A 14086-nucleotide genomic window follows, 5' to 3' on the forward strand; every position below is an offset into this window, starting at 1 on the left:
TTATATATGTCTTATTTGTGTTTAAAAACATAAACTTTATGTATACTCTAAAGCCTTTTGTACTTTCATGTATCTGATTTGGTAAGAAAGAGTAAAAATACAGGTTCAGATAGGTCTCCAGAGATTTACATTCTTTCTGGTCTTACTCCTCACTTTCTATTTTCCAGCCCCAAATTGTGAACTTCTGATTTATTTTAGAATGCATTTTACATTCAAAATCCTAAGGCATGCAAGACCATCTTTAATCAACGTAATGTGCATTTTGATTTTGTATGTGTTAAAATCAGAACCATTCAAATACCATGAAACGAGGTAACTGGCCTGCAGAATTTGAATGCAAAGATAACGAGTGAGTTTGTGAGATTTCCCAGGGTTTTTAAAGCTCCTGGAAATAAGGAGATAAGGGATTAAAAAATGTTGATATGCTCTGAGTCACCCTTGGACCTACCTCTATTGCACTAACCACCGCAGTGAAGAACTTGGTAAATGTAGTTCTGCTTTGGACTACTTCCAGCAACATTATTCCTTGGAGTTCCAGAATGCTTCAATAACAAGTTTGGTTATCTATAACTCCTGCTATGTCAGTGATTCCAAATATAACATTATGACCAGGTTCTTGTGCAACTCTCTGAAAATACTGATGGCTCCTTACAACCTATTTCTACAACTAAAAATAAAAAAACTACCATCAAACCTCCTTACTGAAAGGCTGCAAGTTTTCTCTAGACATTCTGCTAGATAACAGGCTGTCAGTATCCTCCAGAAAGCTTAACCTAAATACTGCTACCTGCCACACAGTACATAATATCAATGTGTGTCTATACAATTAAGCCCACAAGTGCTCTTCCTGGTCCTGAGTGTAATACAGGTGAAAATGCCCAATCTGTAATCTTTATTTGTATTTTTCTAGAAATTATCTTTTTTTAAAAAAACTTGATATATTCATATAAGGTATAAAGATCAAATCAGGGTAATTGGGATATCCATCACCTTAAATATTTATATTTTCTTTTTGCTAGAAATATTTGAAGTATTCTAGCTATTCTGAAATGTACATGCATTGTTGTTAATTATAGAAATTCCTCACCTTTAACTCCACTAGGTTTATCATGTTTACTTCTCTTTGTAAACAGGCCAGATGCAAGAGAGAATAAACTATTAGGTAAAAACTATTATTTTTCTAGATTTAAAAAATGTATTAGGCTTTATAGTGGATCCCTGTGAGTTAAGTTCTTTCTGGATTCTGGACCTTTGCAGGTATTGGGTTGTCCTTCTCTTCCCCCGATTCTCCTCTTTCTGTCTTTTAAACTTCACTTTGACCTGGAAGTCTTCCCTGACCAGCCCAGACTAGCTAATGTGCCCTGGTTTGTTCTCCCTAAACACCTCATAGTTATCTTTACATGGACTTAAAGTTTACTGTGGTTGCTTAGTTCATTAAGTGCTTCTTCTCCATTTGATCTGTAAACCCTCTTAGTGCAGAAGCTGTACCTGCTTCATTCTCCTTTGTCATCCCCAAAACCCAGCTCAGAGCAAATACTGAGATATTTCTTTGAGTAAATGAATGGTGTCATCTAGATATGGAGCATGTCACGTTAACTTAATCTGTACCAAAAAATGAGTTTTAACTGCCTATCAAGAATGAAACCTCTTTCTTGTGCTCCTAATGATTAGAAATCATAATGAAAAGAAAACATGACCTCTAAAAGAAACTCTACAAAGCAAAGGCAAGAGCAAGTGGAGAGTACATCTAAATACAGAACAAAAAATCCTACTATTTACGAGTTAGAATGGGAAGATTGATCCCCCAACAGAAGACTAGTCTCCAATGAATGGGATCATTCCGTCTTTTTGTTGTTGTTTCCTTTTAGCACTGCTGCACTTAACAGCTGTCAGCGATAAACTTACCTGTGTTCTGGAACTCAAGGGAGGAAAAGAAAACACATTTCCCAAGTTACTCTAGCTTGCCATTCAACAGAGAAGTGCAAGTTACTGCTTGGTTTCATTTTGTTTGGTTTGTTTTGTTTCTAGCTATTTCTGCTCTCCAAACATCCCCAGCTTCCAACTCATACAAAACCCACACGTATAGTTGAAAAACCATTGTAGAATGGCCAAGCAAGTTTCCAACATAAAACATGGCTGGGAATGCTTGCTGCTGTGTGAGCTAAAGAGCATGGGATGGTAAACAGAATGGACACTCGGCCAAGGTATGGCTACCTTCTACTGCTTTTTTTTTTCCTACAGGATGCTACTATTGCCCCCAAATGTCTTTTTAGGTTTTTTAGGCCGTTAAAAAAAGTCATACTGAGATTCCGAGATTTAGAAGGTGGGTGCTTAAGTCAGAATCTTTATTGCGAGTATGGGGCAGATAAAAAGTAGAATGAACTATTAGCTGTGATTGACAGTAAAGATACTATGTTAGTGGTAATGTCTGGGTGCTAATCATACATATGTGTTACAGAGATGTGGGAAGCATTTTCTCTTACAATCAGCTCAGTGATAAGCGAAACTGTAGAGTAAACTATGGCAGTGCTTGGCTCCCCAGGGTCCAATTAGGAAGCATGATAAATGACTTGTAAGGTCTCTCCCCCACTGATCTGTGGTGGATATAAGCTGACATTCTCTGTGGAGTCCTAGTGAGTAGTCTGCCTGCTCCCATCATACATCTTAGTATGTAGGAAAACCTTAAATTGGAATTCCAAACTCATTATGCCATGCTGTGTTCTTACTTGGCAGGTGTGTTTCTTCACAGCAGTATACAAGGGGAGGTGTAAGGTGGGATCTCTTACACTGATTTTTTTTCCCCATAAAGGTGCTTGTTTAGTTTAATACCTACAAATAACTTGTGATGATGAAAGAATATCATGAGGCTGGAATGACTGTATAAGGGAAATTGTTACTAAGCTTAATTTGTACGTTGCCTCTTCAGAAGTTGATGCTTTCTCCAGATAGATGGGATAATGGCTTAGTGGTGCTTGCATGGCTAGTAATCAGTGTTTAGAAGTGAATGTCAATACTATCAAAACTTTTTCTTTGGTTTTGTTTGAAAGATGTCAAAGAGAACATGCATAGGTAATGCCTGGTAAATACGGTGGAAAATGTAGAGAAAGGAGCCAAGGAACAGATTAAAATTAAGGTTTATACTTTTTGGGTTATGATAAGACATTTTTCAGGGGCTGGGACTATCTTGATGATTTAATACTTGGAGCAGTTTCTTTGCTGTTGTTTTTTTTTTTGTTTGTTTCCTCTATGTACTATCACTTTTTAAAAAGGACTTTCACTCCATAGAGTCTCTGAACCCAGAACTCAGTTCCCAAAGGAAGGACTTCCTTCCTGTCTACATACAGCAATGTTTCTCACATTTGACTGCTATGCTCATGCTAACTGGCACATGAGGTAGACTTGAGAGCAAGCAGTGCTGCCGTGCACTCTAAAGACCAGAGGAGCCTATGTCAGTTTTCTGTCCATCAAGATCCTGGTCTTCTTACCCTTTGGGGCAGCATGCCAACATTTTCTGCTGCAAATCTCATTGAGCTCTTCTTAGGCAGCTTTATTCCTTTTAATTAAAAAGACAAGACTGCCAATTACTTAAACCTAATCCCCAAATGTAACTGTTACTTTGAAATATTTTTTTTTCTATAAAGCTCATAGAAGAGCAATATTTCTGTCAAATTAAAATTTAGTGGAAGCTTGGATTTTTTGGAAAAAAAAAAATACTCATTTTCAAATCCCTGCTGGCTCTAGACATCTACATAGCACAGCAAGGCATTAAGGACAGGGAGATAACTGGGAAAGGCTGACTGGTACAGGCAGATCCAGAGCCGAAAAGCAGGAAAAGGCATTAGGAAGGAGTTCTAGGACTAAACATTCTCCTATCTTTAAATTGACTCTGTAGGATTTTTAGTCATTTAGCTTGAAGCTAAATGTAAATTTTGAGAGAAATAACACTTCCAAGCCCTTGTTGAACATTTAAATAATGGTGTGAATAAATTTTGGATTTATTCTTGATAGAAACTTTTAGCAGGGGAGAGAACAACCGTTTAGGAAACAGAGTAGAAGGAAGAGTAAAGAGGTGGGGGGAGATAAGACATAGAAATGGGGAGAAAACCTCACCTATTACACGGTGTCAAAATCATTGGATTGATGAGTGAACTATTGATTCCAACTGAAATATTGGTACAATTATCCCACTTGAGTCTCTAACCAGTAAAGAAAATCAGAAGGAAATCAGACTATTGTTCCCATAAAGGAGACAGGGAATGAGGTATGAAGGTCAACTCAATAATTTTCATGTGTATTAATCAGAGCCAATTATTTTGTTGTAAATTGGTGCTGACATGGCTGCCTAAATTCTATTTGTAGAAACAAAATCCTTGTTTCTGCCAGCCAGTGGGAAGGAGAGAAGTATTTAAGAAGGGAAATCCTTCCTAGGACATACTTTATACCCCTGATCAGAAAAAAGGGCAGGTCCTTTAGGCTAATGGTTTGGCAGTTATGTGGTAATATGTATGAAGGGCATCCGCTGAAAGTGTGTGAGTGTATATGTGTGTGCCACACAACAAGGAACTGTGCAATTTTGCAGCTCTTCTTAAATGCAATATTATGATATTGGTAAGAAAATAATGAAAAATATTTTTTATTTGGCCTTAGGATGCTTCTACATTAAAACTTTAGCAGTGTGGGGATTTCAGAAATCCTTAGAATCCATAATACATCAAAATATAATAAGAGCACATTGAACTTATATCTAGCTTATGTTCGTGCAATATGATATGAGTATACTTGCCAATATCAGTGCTTTTAAAAATTATAGGACACATGTGTATCTGAATATGATTATTTTAAATTCAATATGCCTTTCTAGGAACTTGAAGCTCTCTTTTGTATATTATTTAGAATACCACTTTGAGCTTGTAGGCATGAAAAATATAATTTCTTTCCCATTTCACAGTTGGAAACACTGAATTACAGGAACAATGCTAGTAATTATCCATGATTAATAGAGGTATATATGTAAATTAACCTGAATAAGTGTGTGAAATTAGATGTGCCGATGCCAGATAGCTCTGCTCATGTTTTTAAAAGATGAATGCTTTCATATAAATCTGTGTAACTTGGGCATAAGTGTGTGCTCACTGTGCTAAGCATATTGAAAATAGATTTTGTAAAACTGTGTAGACATTAAAGTAACTGAGTGTTATAAGCATTGTAATACATAAAACAAATTACATGAACATTTAAAATTCATTGGAAAGATGCATATCTAATGAACATGAATGTATACATAAGGGTGATTATTAATATACTATAGATTTGTTTATGTGCCTGGGTGCAATAAGGGGTAGGTTGAAATTTAGGTGTCCTTTGATCATTAAAAACTGTGGGAGAATGTTGCACGTCTCTTTCTCAGGGTTTTGGGAGTTAATATAGGCAAAAGCCCTTAAAACTCTAATGGTACATTAGAAGGCCATTATGTATGTTAACTATTGTTATTATTATTATTACCACCATTATTAAACAAAGAAAAATACTGTTGTATTAAGGAGCTGAAAAGAAGCTTTTCTTTTAATACTAAGGATGGTATTCTACAGAAAATAAATGAAACTGGAAATTATTCAGTGATCTTCACAGCATGGGATATGTTCAAAATTTTTCTCCCATTTTACCTCTCATCTTTTTGGAATTTGATTTCAAGTACCTATTCCTGAGAATGCCAGGTGAGGGCAGGTGTACCCACTCCTCTGACTGTAGCTAGGATATAGCTGTTCTGATGCCAGGCCTGCCTGTAGGAACATCAGTCTCCCTTAGGGAAGAGACATGCCAGGCCGACTTCAGATTTCTGCAAGCCTCGCTTGTTTGTGGTTTGGATTTTAATTTCTTTCGAAACTTTAATTTTTGGAGGGGGGGTTTGTTTTGTTTTCTGAAAAAGCTTTGGACAGCTGTATTAATCATGCAAACCCAGCCATGTGCAATGCGTTTGATCAATGGAAAAACAGGGATGGAATGGCAAGCAGCTGTGCACAAACCCGGTGCCATGCCTGAACCTGGAAGATAATCTCAACATTTCCCAAACCCACTTGCCACACGGGGTTAGTGAATGGAAAGGCTGTTCACTTGGGATAAATAATCAGATGGGAGGCAAACAAGTGAGACACATTCCAGAATTTGTTTTGTTTTGTTTCAAAGTGGCAGTGATCAGAAAGGGATAGGCTGATTGAGTCCAGAGAGCCCCACGCTCAAGGGAATTTTTCGCTTGAGCGTTACATAAACAAAACGGTTGTTTGCCCTTGTCCTTGCCCCTTGTTTCACTTCTTTTTAATTTTCGGAGGCGTTTTCAACACTTCATTCTGAACCTATGGTCCTCAATGTGAGAGTGTCTCTGGGCGCACTTCCATTATGAAGAAGAGCTAGGCACAAGTAAACTGGTCATTGTGCCTCGTACCCAGAAACCTAGTACCATTGCTCAGTACCCAGAAACCTCAGGAAACAGTGTCAGCCTCACAAAGTGAGAAAAGTTCCCCCAGACATTGAGAGCTGACTCTTTCCTCATTTTGCAATTCAGTGGATTTTCTGCAGCAATATAGTCGGAGGTATTTATGCAAATTTATGCAATTCAGGACTCATTTCAGAATAAATAAAGCTAAATTAAAATTAATGGAAGAAAACACCTATCAGAAACAGATCAAGGATAAAACACTATTTTATTTACATCTTTTAAGCGAAGGAGCAGGGAAGCAAACTGGTTTTATATTTTGTTTTGTTTTTGGCAGATGGGGGAAGGACATTCGGAAATTTCTGATTGGCCACAGCCAATATAAATTACCCATTGGTGGAATTCCAGTATTATTATTATCGCTGCAGAAAATCAAGCAATATGATGAAGGAAACCCAAGGGAAATGCATTTGATTTATTGAGCCTTGTTTTTGTTTAATCACAGCTTGAAGGGGTTTAGGACTGCATTCCTGCTGCGGCTCTGCTGTGCATCCCCAGTCAGTTTGATGAGCCATGTAAAGTGGGGATAGGAGGGAAGATCCTCCAATGAGAGATATTAACAATAAAGCAGCTGAAATGACACATATATCTTTGTGAGGTTGGAAATTAGGAAAGAAAGTTCTCCTTTTTATAACGGGAAGGCAGAAAAAAAATCTTTGTAACTTTTGAAACACCCACTTTCAAAACACCTTAAGGAAATTAATTGCCTTAAAATTTTAGGCTATTTTACATCAACCAATTTCTAAGAGACAATTGATATTTTAGGAATGAAATTTAAGAGTTCACAAAGATAGTGACAATATATGATATTCAATTAAATGAAGATACCTTGCATTATAGCTATGACCACAGTGAGGCATGCTTCTCATAGATATTTGGGTACTTAATTGGCACCATAAAAAGGCTTAAGCATCCTGTTGTTAGTATTTCTTTCAATGGGAAGCTGCATTTCACTTGGGTTAACCTCGATTGGAAAGACGAGAAGAAAAGTGATTCAATCCCTAGGAAGTTAAAGTCCTTGTAAAGAACAGAAAACTTAAGAGGGGACTATCTTTGTATAGCAAACTCTCACACCAGCCATCCCAAGTCTTAATGAACAGCTTTTCAATTTCCACTAGCAGAGGACCAAAGTATTAGTATAAGATAAACTATATTCTCTAAAAACTATCGAATTTAAGAAAGCTAACTACAGTCTACCTACAATGTAAAAATCAAACTAGGGTCATTCTCCAGTCAACAGTTCAGTTTGTGGGAAATATGAAGTTCAACAAAATCCCTCATGCTCCATCCCTAGTCCAGACTGTTTTTCAGTATCCGACAGCTGCCCTTTGTGAACGGTGTCTGGCTTCACTTTGTTTAAAGTTACATGTATCATAATGCGTGATCAGATAAATATTTGAGTTGGTGGCTGCAGAACTGCTCTCACAAAGGATAACTAGAGTCACAGTGATACTATACAAAACTCATCTCAGATGGGGCATGACCTCTTTGAAAATGCTATCCAATGGTACAAATGCATATGTGTGTGTTTTTCGTATCAGGATATTTGCAAGATGGCAACATGATAAAGTGGTGTCAATCTCTGCAGCAACACTAGAACATAAATGTGTTAAAATAATTGTGGCATGTCAGGAATTCAAAATGGGATATTTTCCATTAACAGTAAGTATCATGTCGAGTCTGAAAAACAGGCACATTTTAACAGTCTTATTTTTAGTGGCTGGATTAGAAACAGATTTCATTGTTTTAGGAAAGTTTTTTTTTTTTTTTTAATTCAACAGAGTTCTAAGCTTTCACACTAAAATAGTTTGTCCTCTTTTAAAATTTGATAATAACCCTTATTAAGCTGTCTTGTTGATCCTTGAAACCTTGCAATCCTTAGTTCAAAAATAATTAAAATACATTTGCATATGTGAATGCATATACATGCAAAACATTGCATTATTGACACTGAATACACACAAGTTTGCAAGAATTTATAGTTTGGACAAATGTTAATGAAACATGATTCATCTTCAAACTTATAAAACAGCAGCCTTCTACCTTTAATTCTGAGCACATTGCCTTTATAGTGTGTATGATAATCCTGCTTAATTGGATTTATTTTTTCCGCGCTAGGCTCCGCATGGCCTAGTTTCCGTTTTTTCTCAGGTCTTTGAGTGCTATTTGCAAATCACTTTTCTGGAATTTAATTTCAATGGTAGGTTGGTTTCATTTCAGATTTTTTATATTGTTTTATTTGCCAATTTCCCTTTAAATAGCCTTAAGCCAGAAAGTTGTGCCTGCACCTTGCATCTAAATACAATGTAGGAGGCAAAATTTAATTTAAGTGCATAGAAAGTTTATGAAAAGGAATTCAGAATGATTATCTTGTTTTTTCATTTGTGTTTTCTAAGACAGGTATATTTAAAAGGACAGAAAAAAAAACCCATGAACTGGCCATGATTTTAAGAAAAAAATAACATCTTTGTTATAATCCGGTTGAGTTGATTAACCTTTAGCAGCATACACATTAATTTTTACAAGTAATACCAATGACTTCAGATTTGGATTGTATAGACTTTCAACCATGAGGGTAGTCAGTCAGAGAATCGGTATTTTTGTGGCTAGAGAATTTAACTGGCTGGGTCCCAAATAGGTGAGTTCCTAGTTACTTGTAATAAATATTGACTGTAGGAAAAAATTGTTTGCTGAGTTCAGTATTGCCTTCACAGCTACTGACCAGTTTGAAGATGAGTCAGATAATAGTCTTGTTCCATGCCTATTCAACTGGTGTTGGAAGCAACTAGTTGGCTTTTCTAAAAAGGTTTAAGGGAAAAAAATGATTTACACTGTATGTGAATTTTATGAATGTGTTTTCCCCCCTTTGTGTGTTTTGCATGTTAAAGGTGATGGAGAATGACCCAGGAAGAGAGCTACAGTGATAAAAATCATACTGACCTTGAATGGGGTGGGGGATTGTGGGTAAAACACGTTCTAAAGGGGAAAAAATAGTAATCATCATGGAGATTTTAAATATTATATATATATATATTTTTTTCTCATGTTTAGTTATTCAAACAATTATACAACAGATGAATTTCCATGCTTACAGGATCATATCTCTCACAAAACATTTCTCTGTACTTCCTATTAATATTAAACTATCAAAGAAATTTATTAACAAATTTAAAAATGCAGAGCGTTTAAAAAGTTTAGCTAGTGTAGGAGGACAATATCAGATTGTGGCAACCCTACATACAGAATCCTACTGGAAAAAACCCACCATCAAGATTTTAGATCTTTTAGAGAGTTGAAGTTGAGGGTGTTTATAATCGTGATCAAATTCAGGTGATACATCTTGGTCTTGGTTCTCGTCTCTTTAGCTCATGACAGATGAACATGTGTCAGCTACAGATTTCTTTCCTCTCTCCAAGCCCTATAGTTCACATCAGTTTTAGCCAAGCATTTGAAGAATTTACTGTGGGCAATACTAGCTCAACTTTTCCCTCAGGTTTTTACTTCCACATTACTGATACCAAGTAGAGGAGTAATGTCAAGGTAATACATTTCTTAGCATGATATAATTTTATTTTAGTCTATTCCTTAATTCCCCTCTTTTATAATACAATCTCACCTGAAATTTGATCAACCAATCAAATTTGCTTGGTGATACATCCTGTTGAGTATAATAAGAAGTACTTTTCTTTTGAACACTGAGGTCTTAGCTTAAAAGTATCTGATAGTCCCATACATAAGCTACTGACCATAAATAGAATGTACTGACAGAGTTCAGAATTTAGGGTGGCCTTCATTTATCTCATGAAAGACCGAAGCTTAAATCCTCTTCTGAGGCTCTTTCAGAAATATAGAATGGAATGTTAGGGATATGATGTATTGTTTGCTAACTCCAAAATTATATGATAGTGTAACATAATTATTGCACACTTTTCTGTGTTTCTCCTAGCAGCTTGATTAAATAAAGACCAATGGAAAATGAAAATCAACAAAAATCAAAACCACAATGAGAAAAGCATATGTGCATATTCAAATCTGATAGCCTATCATCTTGTGCCATATGCTTAAAAAGAGTAGATTTTACCTGGACTTTGGGCACTGGATACATCCGGACACTGAGAAAACTCAGTCTCCTTGCAGAGTCAGCTTTTCTCTAACTTGGCTGAAGTTGTCACTTAAATATGAAAGTTTCCTAAGTCCATTAAGATGAAGCAGGTCAACAGCAACAACTAACAATTGTATGTTAGTTACACAAATGTCAAGTAGAAAAATGGTTTAAGCCTCCACTGGTTATTTGGTATTAAGTTTCCAGCTTTGCAAATAAATAGCTAAACTGCTTTTAGCATTTATGTAGCAGTTGGAGACCACTGTCCCATATTATACTCTTTCTACTGAATTTTATTTTTATTATTACTATTATTATTCAGACTGTTTAAATGACTCAGTTTAATATTTTCTCATCATGCTGTTCACAGCTGGGTAAATGCACTCTGCCCTTATTTCCACATGACCATTTATATTGCTAAACCATCTCACCCACCCTCCTTTCAGTGCCTTTCAACTGCTTCTCAGCTTATTATCACTGTCTTAGCTCAACCTTGTTATCATCGTCTTAGGCCTATCACGCCCCATTAGTTAGTCTCTTTCTCTTAATTCCATCGTATTCACGTATCTTTCCTTAGATGCTTCTCTTTCCCAGTTTTCATTCTTATTCTTTGAGCATTTTTCTGCTGCTGTTTTATGCTAGGGTTTGCAGGATCCTGTAAGAGTGTAAAGTGAAGTAAATACCACTTTATAAGGAAAAAGAAATTTTCCAACTTTTGATTTTCAAAAGTAAGGGAGGGCAGAACCCTTGGTGCTATGCACTTCTCCTTTGGCTGCTGCTACTTGAGGAGGGTAACATGCTTAGCAGCTGATTGGGAGATAGTGGGAACAGAACTATAAGGTTGGCCCTAGTACTATGTGATATGGCTCTTAGCAAGGTCTCTTAACTCTGAGCTTTGGTTTCTTACCTGCTAAGTGGGTGGGCGAGGGGAGGAGAAATGTATCCACAGAGAACCCATTTAAGGAGTTTGCATCTAGTGTTTCAAACTACATGTTGGTAAATAGCAGCTCAAGCTGTTTTATTGTGTGGCATCTTAAAGTAGCTGGTTAAAACGCTTTGCTAAATCTTCACTCTGTTAACCAGGTTAGAGTGCAGTGGCCTGATCTTGGCTCACTGCCTTCTGCCTCCCAGGCTCAAGCAATCCTCCCACTTCAGCCTCCTGAGTAGGTGGGACCACGGGTGCACGCCACCATACCTGGATAATTTTTTTGTAGTTTTGGTAGAGATGGGGTTTTGCCATGTTTCCCAGGCTGTTCTCGAACTCCTGAACTCAAGAAATCCACCCCCGTCAGCCTCAGCTGGGATTACGGGCTTGACCCACTGTGTTTGGCCTAGGCTTTGCCAAATCTTGACTAGCATCATCAAATGCTGTATGTTTAAACAGCAAGTCTTTCCGATAACAAAATGCTTTTTAAAGAAAACGGGGAGGCCCTCATTATAAAGACTCCCTCTAGCGCTGGATTACTCTGGTAGTACTTGAAATGTAGTCAACTACGGCTTTACAACTTAATGATATTTTAAAGTTTAAAAAGAAAATTAAAAACACCTCCTACACGTGGATGCAGCAAAGCCCAGTGTAGATTTTTTTTTTTTTTTGCATTTTTATTCTTTTGTACTCAAAAGCCTCAAAAGACCTTTATAATCCATGCATTTCTCTAAGGCACAAGGTAATCAATCAGTGGGATTGTTCTTTAATGTGTGGGAAAATTCTCCTCCTTATTCTCCTCCTAGACCAAACGCTGACTACTAGGCTGGAATATTCACTGAGAACGTCAACATGCCAAAGAGAAGTCAATCACTGAACTAACCTGGTGGTAGCAGGCTACTGGGGGTTAATGAAAACGGAAGTGGGAGGCAACACAAGCAGTGCCTTTGGGTGGGAAGGGATGGAGCAGTATAAAGACAGTGGAAAGACCTCCTTGAGTGAAAAAAGGAGAAAAACAAATAGATTCTGCTCACTTCCTAACTTACAAGATATATCTCCTAATATTTATGCCCACATACACAAATGCAGATAATGTGTTGATTTAGGGCCTGGACTCTCGAAATAGACTACATGAATTTAAATCTCAAGCTCAGCCTTACTTAGTTGCACTGGTCACTTAACTTTTCTATGTAATGGAGAAACACAAGTACATAGTAGGGTTGTTGTGATGCATGCCTGTAGTCCTAGCTACTCAGGAGGCTGAAGTGGGAAGATTGCTTTAGCTCAGGAGTTCTGGGCTGCAGTGTGCTATGCTGGTTGGGTGTCGCACTAAATTTCATAAGGTGGCCTCCCAGAAGTCGGGGACCAACAGGTTGCCTAAGGAGGGTCAAACTGGCCCAGGTCAGAAATGGAGCAGATCAAAACTCCTATGCTCATCAGCAGTGGAATCATGCCTATGAATAGACACTGCACTCCAGCCTGGGCAACATAGCAAGACCCATTTCTGACACAAAAATATAATTTTTAAAAATCAGATCATGTATGTGAAACATTTAGCACAGTGCATACTGCAGCGTACATTGCACTCACTTAATAAGAAGTGACAACATTTAAATTATCACCCATCACCCTTTCTTCCTCCATGTCCGTTATTTTAAATCTAACTCAAGAAGACCATGAAACAAGATACACCTATCACCTTTGTGGGTGAATTTTAGTTATCAGTCTGGAAACACAGTCTGTTATGTTACTTATGCAGATGGTGGAACTTGTCTTGGCATCACTTGAAGTCCAAGTTTTCATCCATGTCATGCATATCCCCCTGTCTGACAAAGACTAGGGAGCCGAATCCTTGCTCATACATTGTGCCATTGGATTAATGTATTCAAAACATTAGATAAGGTAATGCTTAGCCCAAGGATGAAAAAAAAGATATACAGGGCATTACTTGGTTATACCGACTGAGGTAGTGTGGATCTTTGACAGACACAGTGCTAGAATATGTGGAGAACTAGATGAATGAGAAAGGAATGCTTCCACCAGCTCGGGGAAAAATTACTATGAATGCAATGTATTCTTATACTCTCATTCCATGATTTTGACCCCTCTGGAGATCAGTATTTGAATAGAGAGTGGGGAAGTATATGTATGCATGTGACCGCAAGTTGACACTGTGTGAAAAGTCAGCTCATCACTGTGGTGGATACGGCTGAAAATGCGCTGACACACCAATGAAGATGAATAATCGCTAACTCTTCAGGGGCTCTGGCTCTGGGTCTCTACCTGCTGCTGCTGCTGGCTGGCAGAGGCTCACCAGCTGCCTGTTATTCTCTGGACTGGCATGGTCAGCAGAGCACCCCGCTGCCCACACAGTGCTTCCATCAGGGTTGCGGCCACAGACAACTGCCCCTGAGCATTTCTCCCCTCCTGACTCTTTTCTGTGGAAAATTACCTCTGCTGACACGCACACAGTGTCTTCCTTTCCCCATTAATCCCATTTATTTGAATATAAGTAGCAGACAATTGACCCACACATGTACTGTTATTTTTCCCCTCCCTCCCTCCCTCC

General features: G+C 37.7%; 1 protein-coding gene across 1 annotated transcript in view; it reads right to left on the bottom strand.

Annotated features, from left to right (window-relative positions):
• LSAMP (limbic system associated membrane protein) overlaps positions 1-14086 on the bottom strand; it is a gene marked incomplete at its 5' end in the record, with an annotated part of 306800 nt that overhangs the window by 20278 nt on the left and 272436 nt on the right. Inside the window, one exon of the mRNA XM_017855961.1 lies at positions 9431-9466. Coding sequence (XP_017711450.1) covers positions 9431-9466 — 36 coding nt within the window. The remainder of the gene's footprint in view (positions 1-9430; positions 9467-14086) is intronic.

This window comes from Rhinopithecus bieti, unplaced genomic scaffold, assembly GCF_001698545.2.
Source record: "Rhinopithecus bieti isolate Rb0 unplaced genomic scaffold, ASM169854v2 scaffold_41114, whole genome shotgun sequence".
In the NCBI taxonomy this organism is placed as follows: domain Eukaryota; kingdom Metazoa; phylum Chordata; class Mammalia; order Primates; family Cercopithecidae; genus Rhinopithecus; species Rhinopithecus bieti.